The 14705-nt window shown below is 46.3% G+C and overlaps 1 protein-coding gene across 1 annotated transcript in view; it reads right to left on the bottom strand.

The window, feature by feature from the left end:
* Positions 1 to 14705, bottom strand: part of ANP32B (acidic nuclear phosphoprotein 32 family member B) — a 275087-nt gene that overhangs the window by 6723 nt on the left and 253659 nt on the right. The window contains exons 3-4 of the mRNA XM_045296651.1: positions 7903 to 8052; positions 4130 to 4252 (exon numbers count right to left, since the gene is read on the bottom strand). Of these exons, the coding sequence (XP_045152586.1) occupies positions 4130 to 4252; positions 7903 to 8052 (273 nt within the window). The remainder of the gene's footprint in view (positions 1 to 4129; positions 4253 to 7902; positions 8053 to 14705) is intronic.

Below are 14705 nucleotides of genomic sequence, written 5' to 3'. Positions count from 1 at the left end.
CAAAGCCCATCTTCTGAAGAGGTACAGTTCCAGGCTTTATACTCAATTAGCTGCAGCTTTGTACACAGGAAAGCATTTCAAGCCCTTATAATTCTTCAAGTACTAGATTTTAACCAAGTTCTCCTCCCCTCAGATGTCCTCCCAGAGAACCAAGACCCTTTTTTCAGTAGCCTAAAGAAATGGGAATTTTGTATTAATTTTTATTGAAACCACATCTTTTCAGAGTCTAAGACAAATCACAGAGCTGGGTGTGTGGGCTCAACAGAGCAGGCACATCAGAAGCTGAGAAACATTACTTTTTTCCCCCATGGGGCAAATACCAAGTTGGAGCATTTTTACCAGAGGTTTCTGATGGAAATTCCTTTACCACATCTTCAAATTTTGTTGCAATGCTTCACTGTGGTTTGCAGCCAATGTCCTCTATCTTAAGATAGCTACCCAAGAAAAGTTTTCTAGTAGCCAAAGTGGGTAACAAAATGTGCATGTCTTCTACTCCAATTGCCACAGGTCCTATTTCACTCCCAGGCCCGTGAGTTCTGACTAAGTTAGGATATTGGGAAGGTTGAGGCACCATACAGGCAAGTAACAGGACAGCAACAGACATGACCACACATCCACCTTAGTAGAAAATGACTTTAGAAAGCCTATGAAAAGCAAGTGTGAAGCGTGATGTATAATCTATGTTCTTTAGGATAGGGACCACGCCCAGAGGCACATGACTGCTAGACCCTTCTAATTAATTTAGTAACTTCATGTTTCTCAAGAGGAAGAACTTGGAACTAAGAATATAGAAAAAACAAGAAACAACAAATTTCCCTTTTTATTTTTGACACTTAAAGACTTTATGCTATTACAGGGAAAAGGGAACTACCCAGAGTAAGTGATTCTGCTACGCTAGTGCTCACAAGGGCCTGGCCACCTGTGACAGGTGGGCAGGCCGATGGCCAGGAACCTGCTCTCTGGGCCTCGCTGACCTCTGCTCTTAGAGAAGCACCCGCACCTTCCTGATCAATGAGGAGGTTCCCACACTTGTCTTCTGACTGAGCAGGATCACAGCAACAAACACGCTGCACCGCTCAATCCACAAGTCCACAAGCAAGTCAGTCCTCTAATCGTTAAGGAGGGCCACTTAAGTGCGTTCAGCTTCCAGACCAGCTTCCTCACTGAGCAGGAACTAAGCTCAGATATGACTTCTTGCCCCAAGGGGGGAAAGGTTGAAATGTCACCGCAGACAACTGACTGACATCCTGGGAATACTTTTCTCTTCACCAAGACTGAATATATCTGCTAAATGTAACCACCGTCCATTTAGGCAGCTTTCCCAAAAAAGGTTCAGCTTGAAAATTCTACCCTAGAAGCAACAAACCATTTCCTAGTTGCACACAGCAGCCCCGATGTGTGTCTACCGTTTTCCAGTGCCCAGAGCACCTTGCTGCTACGGAAGGCATCCAAGGCAGTTTCTAAGCCTGTAGGAAACCTGAGATTTTGGCTACATCCTGCCCAAGGACCCACCATCAAGCAACTGGGACACCACCAACAGTATCCCTGAAAATAAAACAAAGCAACCAGCAGCCCTCCCACCCACCAAAAACCTGGCAGTAAATGCTCTATTTGTATTTAAAGCAGGAAAATGGTGCCTTAAGTGGCCCAGCAGGTACAGAATCTCACACATCGATTAATCAGAGGATCCCAGTGTAATCTGTAAAATCTCTTTAAAAATTACAACTATCAATCCCACAACTCTGCACCTATGAATAGGCTAGTCATAATAAACATTAAACATTTTATTAACAATAATGTTGCTTGCCTTCTTAGAATTTAGAAGGGCTTTGGGGGATGGTTTGGATGGCCCAGGTCTCTTAAAAAAGGTGTCCAAGAAGTTTGAATTGATGCCTTCTTTGTCTCTCGTTAATGGCCCTGTAGCAAGCAGAGGCATTCACAATCATTGCATTAACTTTCAAGAAGTGGGCTCAAGGTAGGTGTTCAAAATGTATGTGATTAATGAAGATGAAGATGGTGCTTTTCCCCCACCGAAGAATACTTCCAGAAACCATCATGGCCCCAATATTTGCCCCTCTTCACGTTCTCCTATAGTCTTGTTTGCTCAAGAGACCCCGACCCTCCCCTTAGCTCTAGGAAGCAGAAAACTGAGCGCAGCAGTTTCCAATGGTGAGTGCATGCCTTTCCAAGCTAGAGCTGGCCCGGTGGGAGGCACTGGCTGGCTGTGTGTGACTCTGGACAAGGGGTCAGCCTCCCTTAAGCCTCAGCTTCCACATCTGTAAAGACCATGCGAATTCTACCCACCCGGTAGAAGGGTTTTGAGAATTACCTATAACATAGCACCCGACTGAAAACATCAACAAGGACTCAGGTTGCCTGAGACTCAGTGGACAGCCAGCTACCTAGGATGCAAAACACTAACACTTGGTTCCAGAAATAAAAGGGTTCCCATGCTCACTGGGACCCAGCAGCTAAAAGCTTGTCCTTAGCAAATACTTAATAAAAGGTAGACTAACAGACCAAGAGAGTGGTCAGCACTCAATTAGTGCTTCTGTTGGAAGCCCCAGCAGGGGAAACACAGGCACAAAACACATTCAAGGAAAGATAAGGCAGGTCCCAAGAGCAGGGGAAAGAGCCAATAACTTAGATTTGACTTCTTGCTGAAGCTCTCCTCCATGCACTTTCCTCATCTCTCTGAGAGACAGGAGGGTACAACTGGCCAGGGTCAGTGTCCCTGACTAGAGCAAATTGCAACAAGTGTCTCTTTAAATATGGGAAATGGGGGCTAGAGAAAGAGGCGGCTTCTTGTTCCACTGAAGATGTACAGCCTGGAAACCCCAACAGGGCCAGTTCTACTCTGCCCTACAGGGCTGCTGGGTTGGAAACCTTGCTCTAAAACAGTTCAGCTAATAAAGCTTAATAACAAAGACTCAGTAGAAGAAAGTTACATTTATACTATTACCTCCATTATTAACAGTACTGACCTACAATCCTCTTCATTAGAAGACACAACTGAATTCTCTTCCTCTGCAATAACACACTGTCCTGGGAAAGTGATCTGAACAGCAATCGCCAGAGAAGCTGAGGAGCAGCGGTGAACGTATCCATCCTCTGGGGGTGCTTGCCTGGCTCCTAGCGCCCCAGAAACCTCTCCTACGGCCTACGGCAGGCTCAGCATCCCCAAGTGAGTGGACATCCATCAGTGAAAGCAGATGCAGAAAGAAGCCACAGGCCGCCTCCTCCTCCAGTATGGCACAAGTTCGACTTCCCCTCAGCCTTACTAAAAGCACATCTGCTTATAGGCCAAATGACACACTATCACTGATACGGAAATCAGGCATTTAACAATCACACATGGATGGATTTCAGACGGCAGTTAACCACACAGCCTGTGGGGCTGCCCTGGATCAGTACTTTGCCACCGGGAGATTGGTTTCTGGCCACCACACCTGTATGTTTCATCCCTAAAAGAAGGCAGAGAGTGCCCCAACTGCTTCAAAACTGAGGAACCTGAAACCCAGAGAGAGAAGCCACTTGCCCAAGGTCACACGGCAAAGTCTATAAAGGAGACTGAAGCTTAGTTAAGGCCATGGTCTAAACCTATCCCAATATGCAAGACCAGGGCGGGGGTCGTTCATGCAAAACTTTAACTTCAGGAGTGAAGACCAGTGAGAGCTCAAGATACAAAACAAGCAGATTGAGGGCCCAGTGGTGCGATCCTTGGATTGTTCGTGCTACAATTTAGACCTGGACTCAACAACAAGTCTTCACTGTCAGGAATACAGGCAGGTTTGGTCAGTCTGAGAAAATTTAAGACAAATCCTTAAGGTGACAGTCAAAATGGATATAAAAAAGGCCACCAAAACAGACAAACAAAACCCACAAAAATAATTCTTCCACTGAAGAAGTCACAGGTGGGAGAACAAAGCCACAGGAACACACACCAGAGACCCCGATCTTTGTAAGTGGACCCATGTATAAGTATACATACATATACATATACGCATTTAAAACAATAGTATTAAAAATCACATTTCTCAGCGATCATCCCCAACCATTTCCCATACTAGAGAATTATGAAAATGAAAATGACCAATAAGTCCTAGCTTAGAAATTCGTTCCTACTTACCAAAGGCTCCAAAGTGCTGATGTCTTTCAGCTTATTCCCACTTAAGTTTAGATGTGTGAGGTTTGGAAGTTTCTCAGCTAACATGTCCAGACCACCGAAGATTCTATTGTCACTGAGCTCAAGCTGCAAGAGAGAAAACACACACACACAAATTCAGGTGTTATAAATAAACAGTCTCAAATAGCTAGTAAGTTGAGGCAATCCCAGTTGTACCAGGGCAGGTGAATCATTTTGCTTGAATAAACCCAAACAAGCGGTCTACAAGTCCCAGCAACTGAGGGAGGGGAAGGAAAAGGAGACAGGGTGAGAAGCATGGCTTTCATAACCAGCTGCTAATAATAAGCTTGCTTGAGAACTGGCCTCACATCAGTGAATATATCTTCTAACCTACAAAGTAGGGCAAGGCAAGTTAGAATTCTTTGAGAAGTTGCAATATGCTATACCTGCCAGGACGGATTAATGGTCCGTGCATTCTTAGCTGCTGATTTGTGTGCCGGCCGGGGCTTGTAGTGCCCACTTGAAACATAAGCTGCTATGGCTCTGTGCTGACACCCCATGGGGCTCTACACCTGGAAGCCCTGGGGACTGTTGCTGGGAAGTCGACAGAAGTGGGCCACAGCCTAGCAGAGTCCTCACAGAAGCTCCATGGCCCCGGGAAGAGGAGTGGGGCAACAGCCGAGTTGACAAAACCAGCTCCCTGGAGGCCATTTCTTGCATAACCTGGCACTGGCCTGTACAAGAACCCAATTTCTTAGCTGCAGGTGCAGGAGAGGAGGCGAGTGGTGTGCCCATGCAGGAGGGAGCAAGCCTGCACCAGGGAATACTGGAATCCTAAGAGTCAGAGGCTGAGCCTGGAAAGCCCTGTGGAGAACATCTCGTCAAGCTCTTCACTTGGCAGGCAGGAGACCTGAAGCCACACAGCCCGTTTCTATTCTGTATCTTAAGTGGTGCCAACAATGGCTGGACCCAGGGTTTATGGGTCCAGGCACTGTTGCAGTACTAGAAAGACAAATTCATTTGCTCTTCACAAGTCAGTAAGGTAAGCAGATTACCTCATTTACAGCAAGGAAAATGACCATGCCAAGACACCATGCTGTTACCTGGTGGGCCTACAATCGGTGGCAGGCTGCCTTAAGGAGAACCTGTGCCCCAAGATGCTTTGGATGGATGGATATAAATTAATCTCTGGCACGCAATGAAATATATGACATACTATAGAGCAGAGAAATCTTTAAACTCCGTGACTCAAGTGGTAAAGTTAACGAATGGCAAGTTTTAGTAAATCAAAACAAAAAACACCCATAAGTTCACTGGTCTTTGAAGAAAACCAGTGAGAGGGACAGAGGAAGAGCCATGGTCTTACACAACAGCATCTGCTTCTTTGGGCTGGTTATACTATTACATGTGTAATGTCACTTCCTTGTGACATGAATCGCTTAGGGGGCAGCAACAGCAAGGCAATCCACCACAGGACTTTCTAGCCGTCCTATTTTGAAATGAGAAAGTGAACACTTTGGAAATCAGAGTCTCTTGTTAAAAACTGTCTGTGCTAACAACTTAGGAAGGAAAGTGCGTGCTGCTTGGCTGTGAGATCGTTCGACCTGATGCCTGGAAGCGTGACTGATAGCTCCCTGTACTCCTACCTCATCAGCCCAGTGATTAAAGCAGAACCTTCAATGGGCTCTTCCTTGCTCAGTCATGGCTGAGGAAGTGAAATCAGGTTGGTAAAATGTGGGTGCCAAAATAACCCAACAGGAGAAATGATGGGAGGCTACCTTGCTAAAAGCGTAACTGCCCCAGCAGAAAGCAAGGGCAGCACCTGCCGACGGGCAGAGTCGGGGGCAGCTGGGCCCAGCTCACAGATGGTGGCAGAGCAGTTTGCGAAGCACGTTTCGCTCTACAGCCCTGGCAAAAATCCACCTCCAGTAAGGCTCCTAGAAGAGCTCCTTTCCCACGTGTCCCATTTTAGGTCTTCAACATGGAATCCTTCCTATTCTGGAACGTCGTACTTGCAAGTTTAAAAACAACAGAACGATTGAATAAGGGCAACACACAAAGCCCCTAGTACGAACTTTCTGAATGGACTGACAGTAGGGAGACCACAGTACTTTAGATAAACATACCAGCATGCTATGACACAGAACAGAAACGGACATGCTTTAACTGGCAACTCCAACGTCAAGTCATTCTAAGCTAATCAGAGCCTTCAGTGTCACTGACAACCCACGCAAATATAAAACAGGATTATACCCAAACTTCTAAATAAAGCACATGTTTCGAAGGAGAAAACCACCAATTTAAATACAATTCTTCCTGTTGAAAACAACCAACCAAACAAAAAAAAACCCAGGGCCACCTGAAAGGCATGAGGTCCACTCAAGCATTTGCTGCCCAAGCACAGCAAATTTAGAGCATTTTACATATCCCATTCCTTGTTTGCTGTAGACAAGTCCTTCTCGGGACTCTTGCAAGCCACATGTACAGCCTACATCTGAATTTAATCATTGAAAACAAATCTCTTTCCAGGCACCTTTGTCTACTCAGGTTCTGTAATCTAACAATCAACCAAACAGTGGAGAATTACGGGACATGTAATAATAACCAGACACTGTTCTGCATACCAGAACAGGTTAGGAAATGCAAACTCTTTTCTGGGTCTGTTACTGTGTTCAAACAAAGGGCTGGAACAGAAATGGTACTGTGGGCCCTCTGGCAGATAAATGTGCAGGAACAGGAGAAAATGCTGTTCCTAAGTGTTGTGTCCTTTGGCGGGCAGATGAGAAAAGGGGAGAGAGTAAAGCAGTAACTGCAGGGCCTCAGTTAGGATGAAGAAATCCAGCAGTTTTGTGACAACAAAGAAATTCTGGTCAGCTACCACAGGCCTCAAAACTCCTCCCTCAACATCAAGACTACAGCAGACTGATTATCTTATCAAACTATACAATCTGAAGCACCTTTACTAAAACTCACCCCAAATAGACAAACTATGAAGAGTGGGAGGAACCTGATTCCGGAACCAGAACCCATTAAGAATAAAATCTAGTTAATGCTAGAACAATACACGTTGTTTAACAATTAAAATTATCCAGAAAATAATCATTCCACATAAAGGTTATTTACTGAGCACCCAGCATCATTCTTTGCAAAAATAGCATCCATTCTGCAAGGTGAAGTGGCATCACCGGTGTTTATAGGTGAAGAAATCGAGTCCTGGGGAGATTAAGTAACCCGAGGAAGATCACCCATGAAGGAAATGATAGCACTGGAATTCAACTCCCGATCCGCTCAGTTCCAAAGGCCAGGTGCTTTCTGTTATCCTAAGTGCTTCCTCACAGGTAAAATCACATGTTTCGCCCTACAGGACCAGTGGTGTGAGTGGCGAAACAGGGAGGGTAAAGGGAGAATGGGTAGGAAAGAGGGAACCGATTACAAGGAACTATATGTGACTTCCTCCCTGGGGGACAGACAAGTGAAAAGTGGGTGAAGGGAGATGTCGGACAGGGCAAGATATGACAAAATACCAATTTATAAACTATCGAGGGCTCATGAGGGAAGGGGGAGCGGGGAGGGAAGGGAAAACTGAGGACCTGATGTCAGGGGTTTAAGCGGAGAGAAAATGTTTTGAGAATGATGTACAAATGCGCTTTACACAATTGACGTGTGTATGGATTACGATAATAGTTGTATGAGCCCCTAATAAAATGTTTTTAAAAAAAATCACGTTTCCCCTGTTCAGGGCAGTTCTCTTGTACTGTTAAAGAAAAATCACTTACCTTTTTCAATTTCGGTAGTTTTGGGAAATTTGAAACTGAAATCAAGCCTACATTTATTAAGCTGAGGAACTCTAAGTTCACAAATTCAGCTGTTAAACCCTCAATCTTTCCATCATTTGATTTGCAGTTGTCCAGGACAAGTTCTTGAACCTGTGAATAAAAAAAAAAAGGATTATGCCTTCAAAAACCATATTGGAAACTAACAAAAACTCCCACCATAAACATTGTCTACCCAGTCCCAAATCAGGTATAAATGAAAAAATCATCCCATTCAAAGCACTATCCTTATTTGTCTATCTAGGGGCTTTCTTTGTGTAAATCTATTTGTTTTCTCCATGTATGCCTCGGTAAGGGCCTCTGTTTTTGTCACTGGCTGTGTATAACACTGTTTTCCACAGAGAGAAACAGGGGTTCTTATGAAGTGTAAGTGAAGAAAGTAAAACCAGATTCACGAAAATTATGTGCCTTGCCAACCAACCCCCTCAGGTGTTTCCTGAAAAGGAGAGGGGCGGGGCGCTAGGGCGCACAACTGAGGCTTGGGCACACACCAATTCTAAAAACCATTTTCCTTTTTTTTAAAAAACACAGAAATGAAGATGGAGTGTGCTACCAGTTACGTAAAAAATATGGTATCCTTTCTTTCCAACGGAAGACATTACTCAATGAAAACACTAAGTGAAGATACCAGGAGTTGTTGGGAGGACTTCCCCTTTGCTAACAAGATCACCAGGAAATTTGGTCTAAGTTTCTGCATTTTCTTTAATCAAATTTTAATTTTTGTACAGATTACCTTGACACTGAGAAAAATGCAGAGACCTTAATACCAAACCAAGATTAATTTGGGTTACATGAAAGGGAAGTCTTCCTAGGAAGAAGGCTGTTAAGTATTACTTTCTTTTTCCTGACCACAAAATCCCCTCCCCTTTGGAGAGCTTGAAAGTCAGAGTCAGAATTCAAATCCACCCAAAGGCATCACGACTTTTTTGAATGTCGGTCATTTGAATAGTGCAAGGTGCACCCAGGGTGCCACTGCGGATCTCTCCCATGCAACGCAGGCAGTGTGAAGGAACCGAAGACAGGAGGAAACAGTCCACACGACCCACAGCGCCCACAACCTCGAGACCAGCACAACCAGGTTGGGCGCCCTTGACACGCCCCTACCAGTGCAGACCACTCTGAGGGACATGATAAAGCGCGAAGGAAACGCTAAACTCAGAATCCTAACAGACAGGCTTACTGTTCTGAGACGACTCCTAAACTGATCTCACCCTTGTGGCTCCATTTTTAACCAAACATGAACAGGTTATAGGGTGGGCTCACTCTAACACCAGGTGAGGCACCCACTGCAGAACTAGAGGCTTTTGAAAGCCCCGAGACAAAGCTCGGAAGGCAGAGGAGGACTTAGTTCTACTGCACAATGAGGACAGCGCTCCATGCTAAACAAGAGTGTGCATGCATGAACTAGGGGAGAGGCCAGTGTGCTCTGTAAAACCCTCACTCACTCCAAACACAGTAACAAGTTTAAGACCTCATTGGAGCCTATCTCCCACGTTGATTCGTGTGTATTTGAGCTTTGTGGGTGACTGAGACCTTGTTTTAAGGAGTCTGATCTACTGTGGCCATGCCCCAGGAAGACAGCCAGGGGAGCAGGCAATCTTCTGGCAGCACCAAGCAGCAGGCATCTCTAAGGCGGGTGCTGACGGTTTTGAAAGAGTAAAGAAATAATGCTTTCACCTTCCAACTAAAGTCCTGTGTTGCTCTAGTAATTGCTACTATTTATGATGGAGTATACTTGGTAGCTTTTCATTGCCTCCAGCACCCCCTTGAAAAAGACTTTTTGGATGATCAGATACTCACAACCCAAGACTACCCTTTTCCACCACCCTTCAGAAGCCCCGCGTTCAAGGTGCCTGCAGATCTACTCTCCCTGCTACTCTCCTCCAGGCATCACCACCTTCTTCCCTCTACCGACAGTCAGAACACCTGAAATAGAGAGGCTAACTTTGGGGACCCACCTGCTTGGGGAGCTTTCTAGAATCTGACAAATACTTTGGAAACACGGTACACAAAATTACACACCAACCTGCCCAGAGTTATGTGAGGAGGAATGAAAAGAGCCATCCTGTCTGGCTGCGTTTGCTTCCCAGCTCACCGAGTAGTATCACTTCTTGGACATTCGCACAACTGGTAAAATTCCACTTTAATCAGTGCAATTTTCCATCAAAATGGCTCAACCAAAACTAACACCATGTACTCAGATGTGGATCAGAACACCTTTGCTGAAGCAGGAGCAGGAAAAGTCAAGAAACTGGGGGTGGGGTGGGGGGAGGATTTCCAATGTGCAGGTTTTCAACTGTTGGGTCTGGGTAATGATGGGAGGAGGGGGCAGTGGTCTGGTTAAGAGAGCCACTTAGAACAGTGGTTCTCAACCTTCCTAATGCTGTAACCCTTTAATACAGTTCCTCATGTTGCAGTGACCTCCAATTATAAAATCATTTTCGTTGCTACTACATAACTGTAATTTTGCTACTTATGAATTGGGAGACCCTTGTGAAAAGGTCGTTTGTCCCCCAAAGGGGTCATGACACCCAGGTTGAGAACCACTGGCTTAGATGTAATGGACCTCTGGGGGACACCAAGCTTAAGGTTCCCGTGGGATGTCCACGTGGAAGATTTATTTCAGCAACAGCTGGAGATGTGGGTTAGAGCTCAGGGAAAAGTCTGGGTTTCAACTATTTATTTGGGCACATTCAGCTAAGAGCTGTGAAGTGTGAATTTCCTAGGAAGAGGGCTGAAGGTGGGACCCTAGGGGTCCTACAAATATGACCAAGAAATAAGAACACGCATTAAAAAGGCAAGTCTACTCAGGGGCGCACGGAGTGGGACAGCTTCCTCCTGTGGGGAGGGGAAGTCTAGGATGGGGGACCCGAGGCAGATGCAGCCAATAGCGTTAATTTTTTCCCATGAGTAGACAGCAACAAAATACGGAGTGGTATGGCTAAGATGTAAAGAAATGTTAGCCCTGGAACAGGGCGGATATACAGCAGCCACTGGGGAATAAGCTTACAACAAACAGAGACCAGGAAAGGGCTTCATTCACAGCTCTGCACGCAGCCAGCAGGCCTGGAGTCGGTTCAGTCCTCCCCAGGTCCTAGGTGAAAAGGTGTTCTGCTCAGCAATAGAGGAAGGTAGGCCCATCTTCCTCCTGCTCCCTGAAACATGTATGAGCGACGGAGTCAGGGAAGACAAAGTTTGGGGCTGTGGGTAGTAAGGTCAGGCCTGTATGAAACACAACCTCCCAATCTACTTCCAGAATAAACCAGAGGTTCTAATCCAGGGGGGAAATAAAAACAAGACAAGGTCCTAGGTTCTTCTAGCACCCCAAATCCTCCCAGGACAGCAGAGAGCAGACATCCAAGTCAGGGTGAACAGGCACTTTTATATCTGCACCTACAACTTGGAGGAGGCTATCTGATGGGTACGGAGCTAGTTGGGTTTCTACTCTTTAGGCATGTAGTTTAGTTTTCTATCTCTGGCTTCCTTCAATCGAACTGGCTTTTTCTAAGATGAGTATAGGGTAGAAAACCAAACAAACACACACACAAATCTTTGTTTTCTGTAGCATCCAAGCAAAGCAATAGTTTCCTACATTTTCATTGAAAAATCCAAACTGCACTGTTACCAAATAGGTTGTCTGAGGGCCAACTTCCCAGACTTAACAGCCATTTAGAGAACATTGTTTCTCCAAGAAAACACATTTCAAGTTTCAAATCACCCAGCAGGCCTTCTCTAAGTTAAGGTGGGACCAAGAAGTCCAGGACAAGGAATTAACTAGGAACCCTTTCTTTTTAATCTCCTCTCCTCAAACTGATCCCCTTTCCACCTTCACCCAACGGTGGGTGACAGCCCTCAATTCTAATAGTTGTTCCTGTGCCTCAGGAGGGAGAAAGGGTAGGGAGGATTTATCGTGTCTCTTTGTCAAAGGGTCCCTGGTCCCTGGTGCTGCTGGGCAGCTAAATGCAAGGTCAGCAAGGTCAAACCACCAGCCCAGCTGCCCCAAAGGAGGTCTGCTGTGAAGGTTGTCTCAGAACGCCTACCCAGGGTCACCATGGGGGGGACTCACCCATGACAGTGGGTTCATTAGGAGCTACAACTAAAATCAGTTCCCTAATGCCAATCAGCCTCCTCTTCCAACAATACAGCACTTGTACAAGACATGCTCCAGTACTGTACTTGGTTCACAGTGGACAACACAAGTATTTTATACAGAGTAACTCCTATAACCGTTTATGAAATGTTTTAAAATGGTAACGAAAATGCCACCCTGGGCCATTTTCTCTTCAACGTGAACACAGCTTTGCTGTTTTAGACTGAGGAAGACGGACACATATTCTTTCCCGGAAGGAGCCCTCCTTGGAGAGTGACCCACATCTGGTTATTAGGAAACAAGGCAGTAGCCCTCGAGTCCATTCACAGCACGGTGACCCCACGTGGTACGGCTTTCATGGCTCATAGTATGCCACCACCCCATCCTACCCACTGCAGTCCAGCTGATCCCAAAGCACAGACACACTACAGGAGTGACCGCACAGGGCTTCCAATGCTATAAATCTCAACAAAAGCAGACCACCACACCTTTCTCCCTCTGGGTCACTGCTGGTGGGTCCAAACCACCAGGTTTGGGGTTACTAGGGAATAGGAGGGCAGGAGTTGTGAGTGGAACACCTATTGACCCGATCAGGTCCATAAAAGAAAAGAGGGTTCTGATGACAAGAAGTTCTTGGAAAATGAAATAGCACGATCATGAGGCTTTCTGAAGCCCTCTGTACTTTGGTCAGAGAAAGCACTTTAGCTGTTTAAAAACACACTCATGAATGCACCTGGTTTCAAAGCCATTTGCAAATCTGCGAGGTCAATCACAAGTAGTCGTGTGCGCATCGTAAGTGCATACTCAATGAAAGAAGGGTTCTTCCTCTTTCCCCAAATGACAAGCGTCTGGGATTCCAGGAGCCAAGCCTGCTCTCTACAGCAGGTTCTGGCTTAGAAAATCTATTACTCTAAATAAACGCCAACCGGAGCGAATCTATACTAACACTAGAAGCCCTTTGCATCTGGGGAACAAATCCTTTGAGAGCCTGAGGTCACATTTCTTTTCGCCCCTTTCACTCATTCCCTCCAGCATTTTCCAGAGCCCCTTGATGTCCTAGGTCCAAGGGCTTAATTGAATATGCTTGGGTATTCTTGGCTTTTTCACACACAGAAAATACCTGTACCATACCTCACATAAGCAAAATCTCTTTAGAGTTCCTGTAAGTTTTACGAACGGAAAGGGGTCTCTAGAGACCAAAGTTAGAAAACGTCTGACCTGGATTAATACACAACACTAACTTCAGGATGCCAGCTGAAGACCTCCACATCACATATTCAGGAGCCATGTGACTGACTTTAAAGGAGTTGTCTTTGTTGAAAGTACTTTCAAATTTTTCTTAAGTTCGGCATAGTGGTTCCAAGTGGGCTTTCTAAGCTACTGCCTTGGAAACTCACCGAACAGTTCCATCCTGTCCTACAGGGTTGCAATGAGTCAGCATCAGCTCTATAGCGGTTCTTGTTTTACTCTGAAATAGGCAGCACATTTCTTTGTATTCAGCATTAGGTTGGCTCTGTCCTCCCCCCACTAAGCACCTAACTCCCACTGGTCTCAATCACCCTTCAGGAACCTTCCTCAGCCCTCCCCCCAAGAACTGCTCAGGCACCAGGATACCTCTTTGACCAAGGTAGGCTCTCAGACTGCAGGGCCAGAGAGCTGTTGTCTTGGTTACAGTGCTTCCTAGGTCCTGGCAGGCTATTCCTAATCACTTAACTACTCTATTCCCTAGGCCAGTGTTGCCCAAGATAGTAGCCTCTAGCCAGCCACGTGGGGCCTCTTGAACACTCGAAACGTGGCTACTGGGACGAACAAATGAAAACGTGCACTTTACAGCAGCGAGAGGAAACGGTTAGAAGTTCTGGCTTGGAGAAGAGGGTAAAGGCCCAAGTCGATCATTTAAAAGTTAATTAACATCTACACATACCGGGTTGCTCTGAAAAGTTTGCTGGAAAAAATGCAACTAAAGTTTAGTCTTATATATATTACATATATAAAAAACAAACACCACACTTGGGGAGCCCAGGCCAGCTGTATCTCCAGGGTGAAGCATAGCTATTCTTAACGAGTATGTTTTAACAGTAATTTCGTCTGAGCACCAAAACGAAAGCATTCAAGATCAAAAGTTCCACGGCACGGAGGGAGGGTTAAACCTCCACAGCGGCACGTTTCAGTGAATTTGATTTCACCTTAAATGCTGCACATTCTATTCATTTGTAAGGCCGTGGCAATAGCGCAATAAGGGCTTTGCAAGAAGAGCGCAAAGTCCGGAAAGGAGCCGTGTCCTTCAACCTGAAGCCCCCGCCCCCATCCGACACACCAGCACATGGCGAACACAAAATGTCTGACCGAGGGGCGGAAGGTGCGGGCGCCATTCAAACCTCGTCAGGGGAAACCGACGGAGGCGGAGCCCCCTCTGGCGTCCTCCGGGGAGGACGCCCCAACCTCTCCAGGGGCGGCCTCAGAACCCGGGAGCAGACGCCCCCCACCTCGTGCGCGCCAGGGAACACGCTGGCCGCCGGGGTCCCGCGAGCTCACTCCTGGTTACCCACAGCTACCTGACTGCTCGAGGGGGGCGCGGCGGGGACCCTCCGGGGTCGACCCCCGCCCGCCGAGGGCGTCCGTCCACCGCGCTTCTTCCGCGGCTGGAAGAGGCGTC

This window comes from Echinops telfairi, unplaced genomic scaffold, assembly GCF_000313985.2.
Source record: "Echinops telfairi isolate 266 unplaced genomic scaffold, ASM31398v2 ScPeMD7_7410;HRSCAF=8448, whole genome shotgun sequence".
Taxonomy (NCBI): Eukaryota; Metazoa; Chordata; class Mammalia; order Afrosoricida; family Tenrecidae; genus Echinops; species Echinops telfairi.
This window is presented reverse-complemented; position numbering and strand designations above follow the sequence as displayed.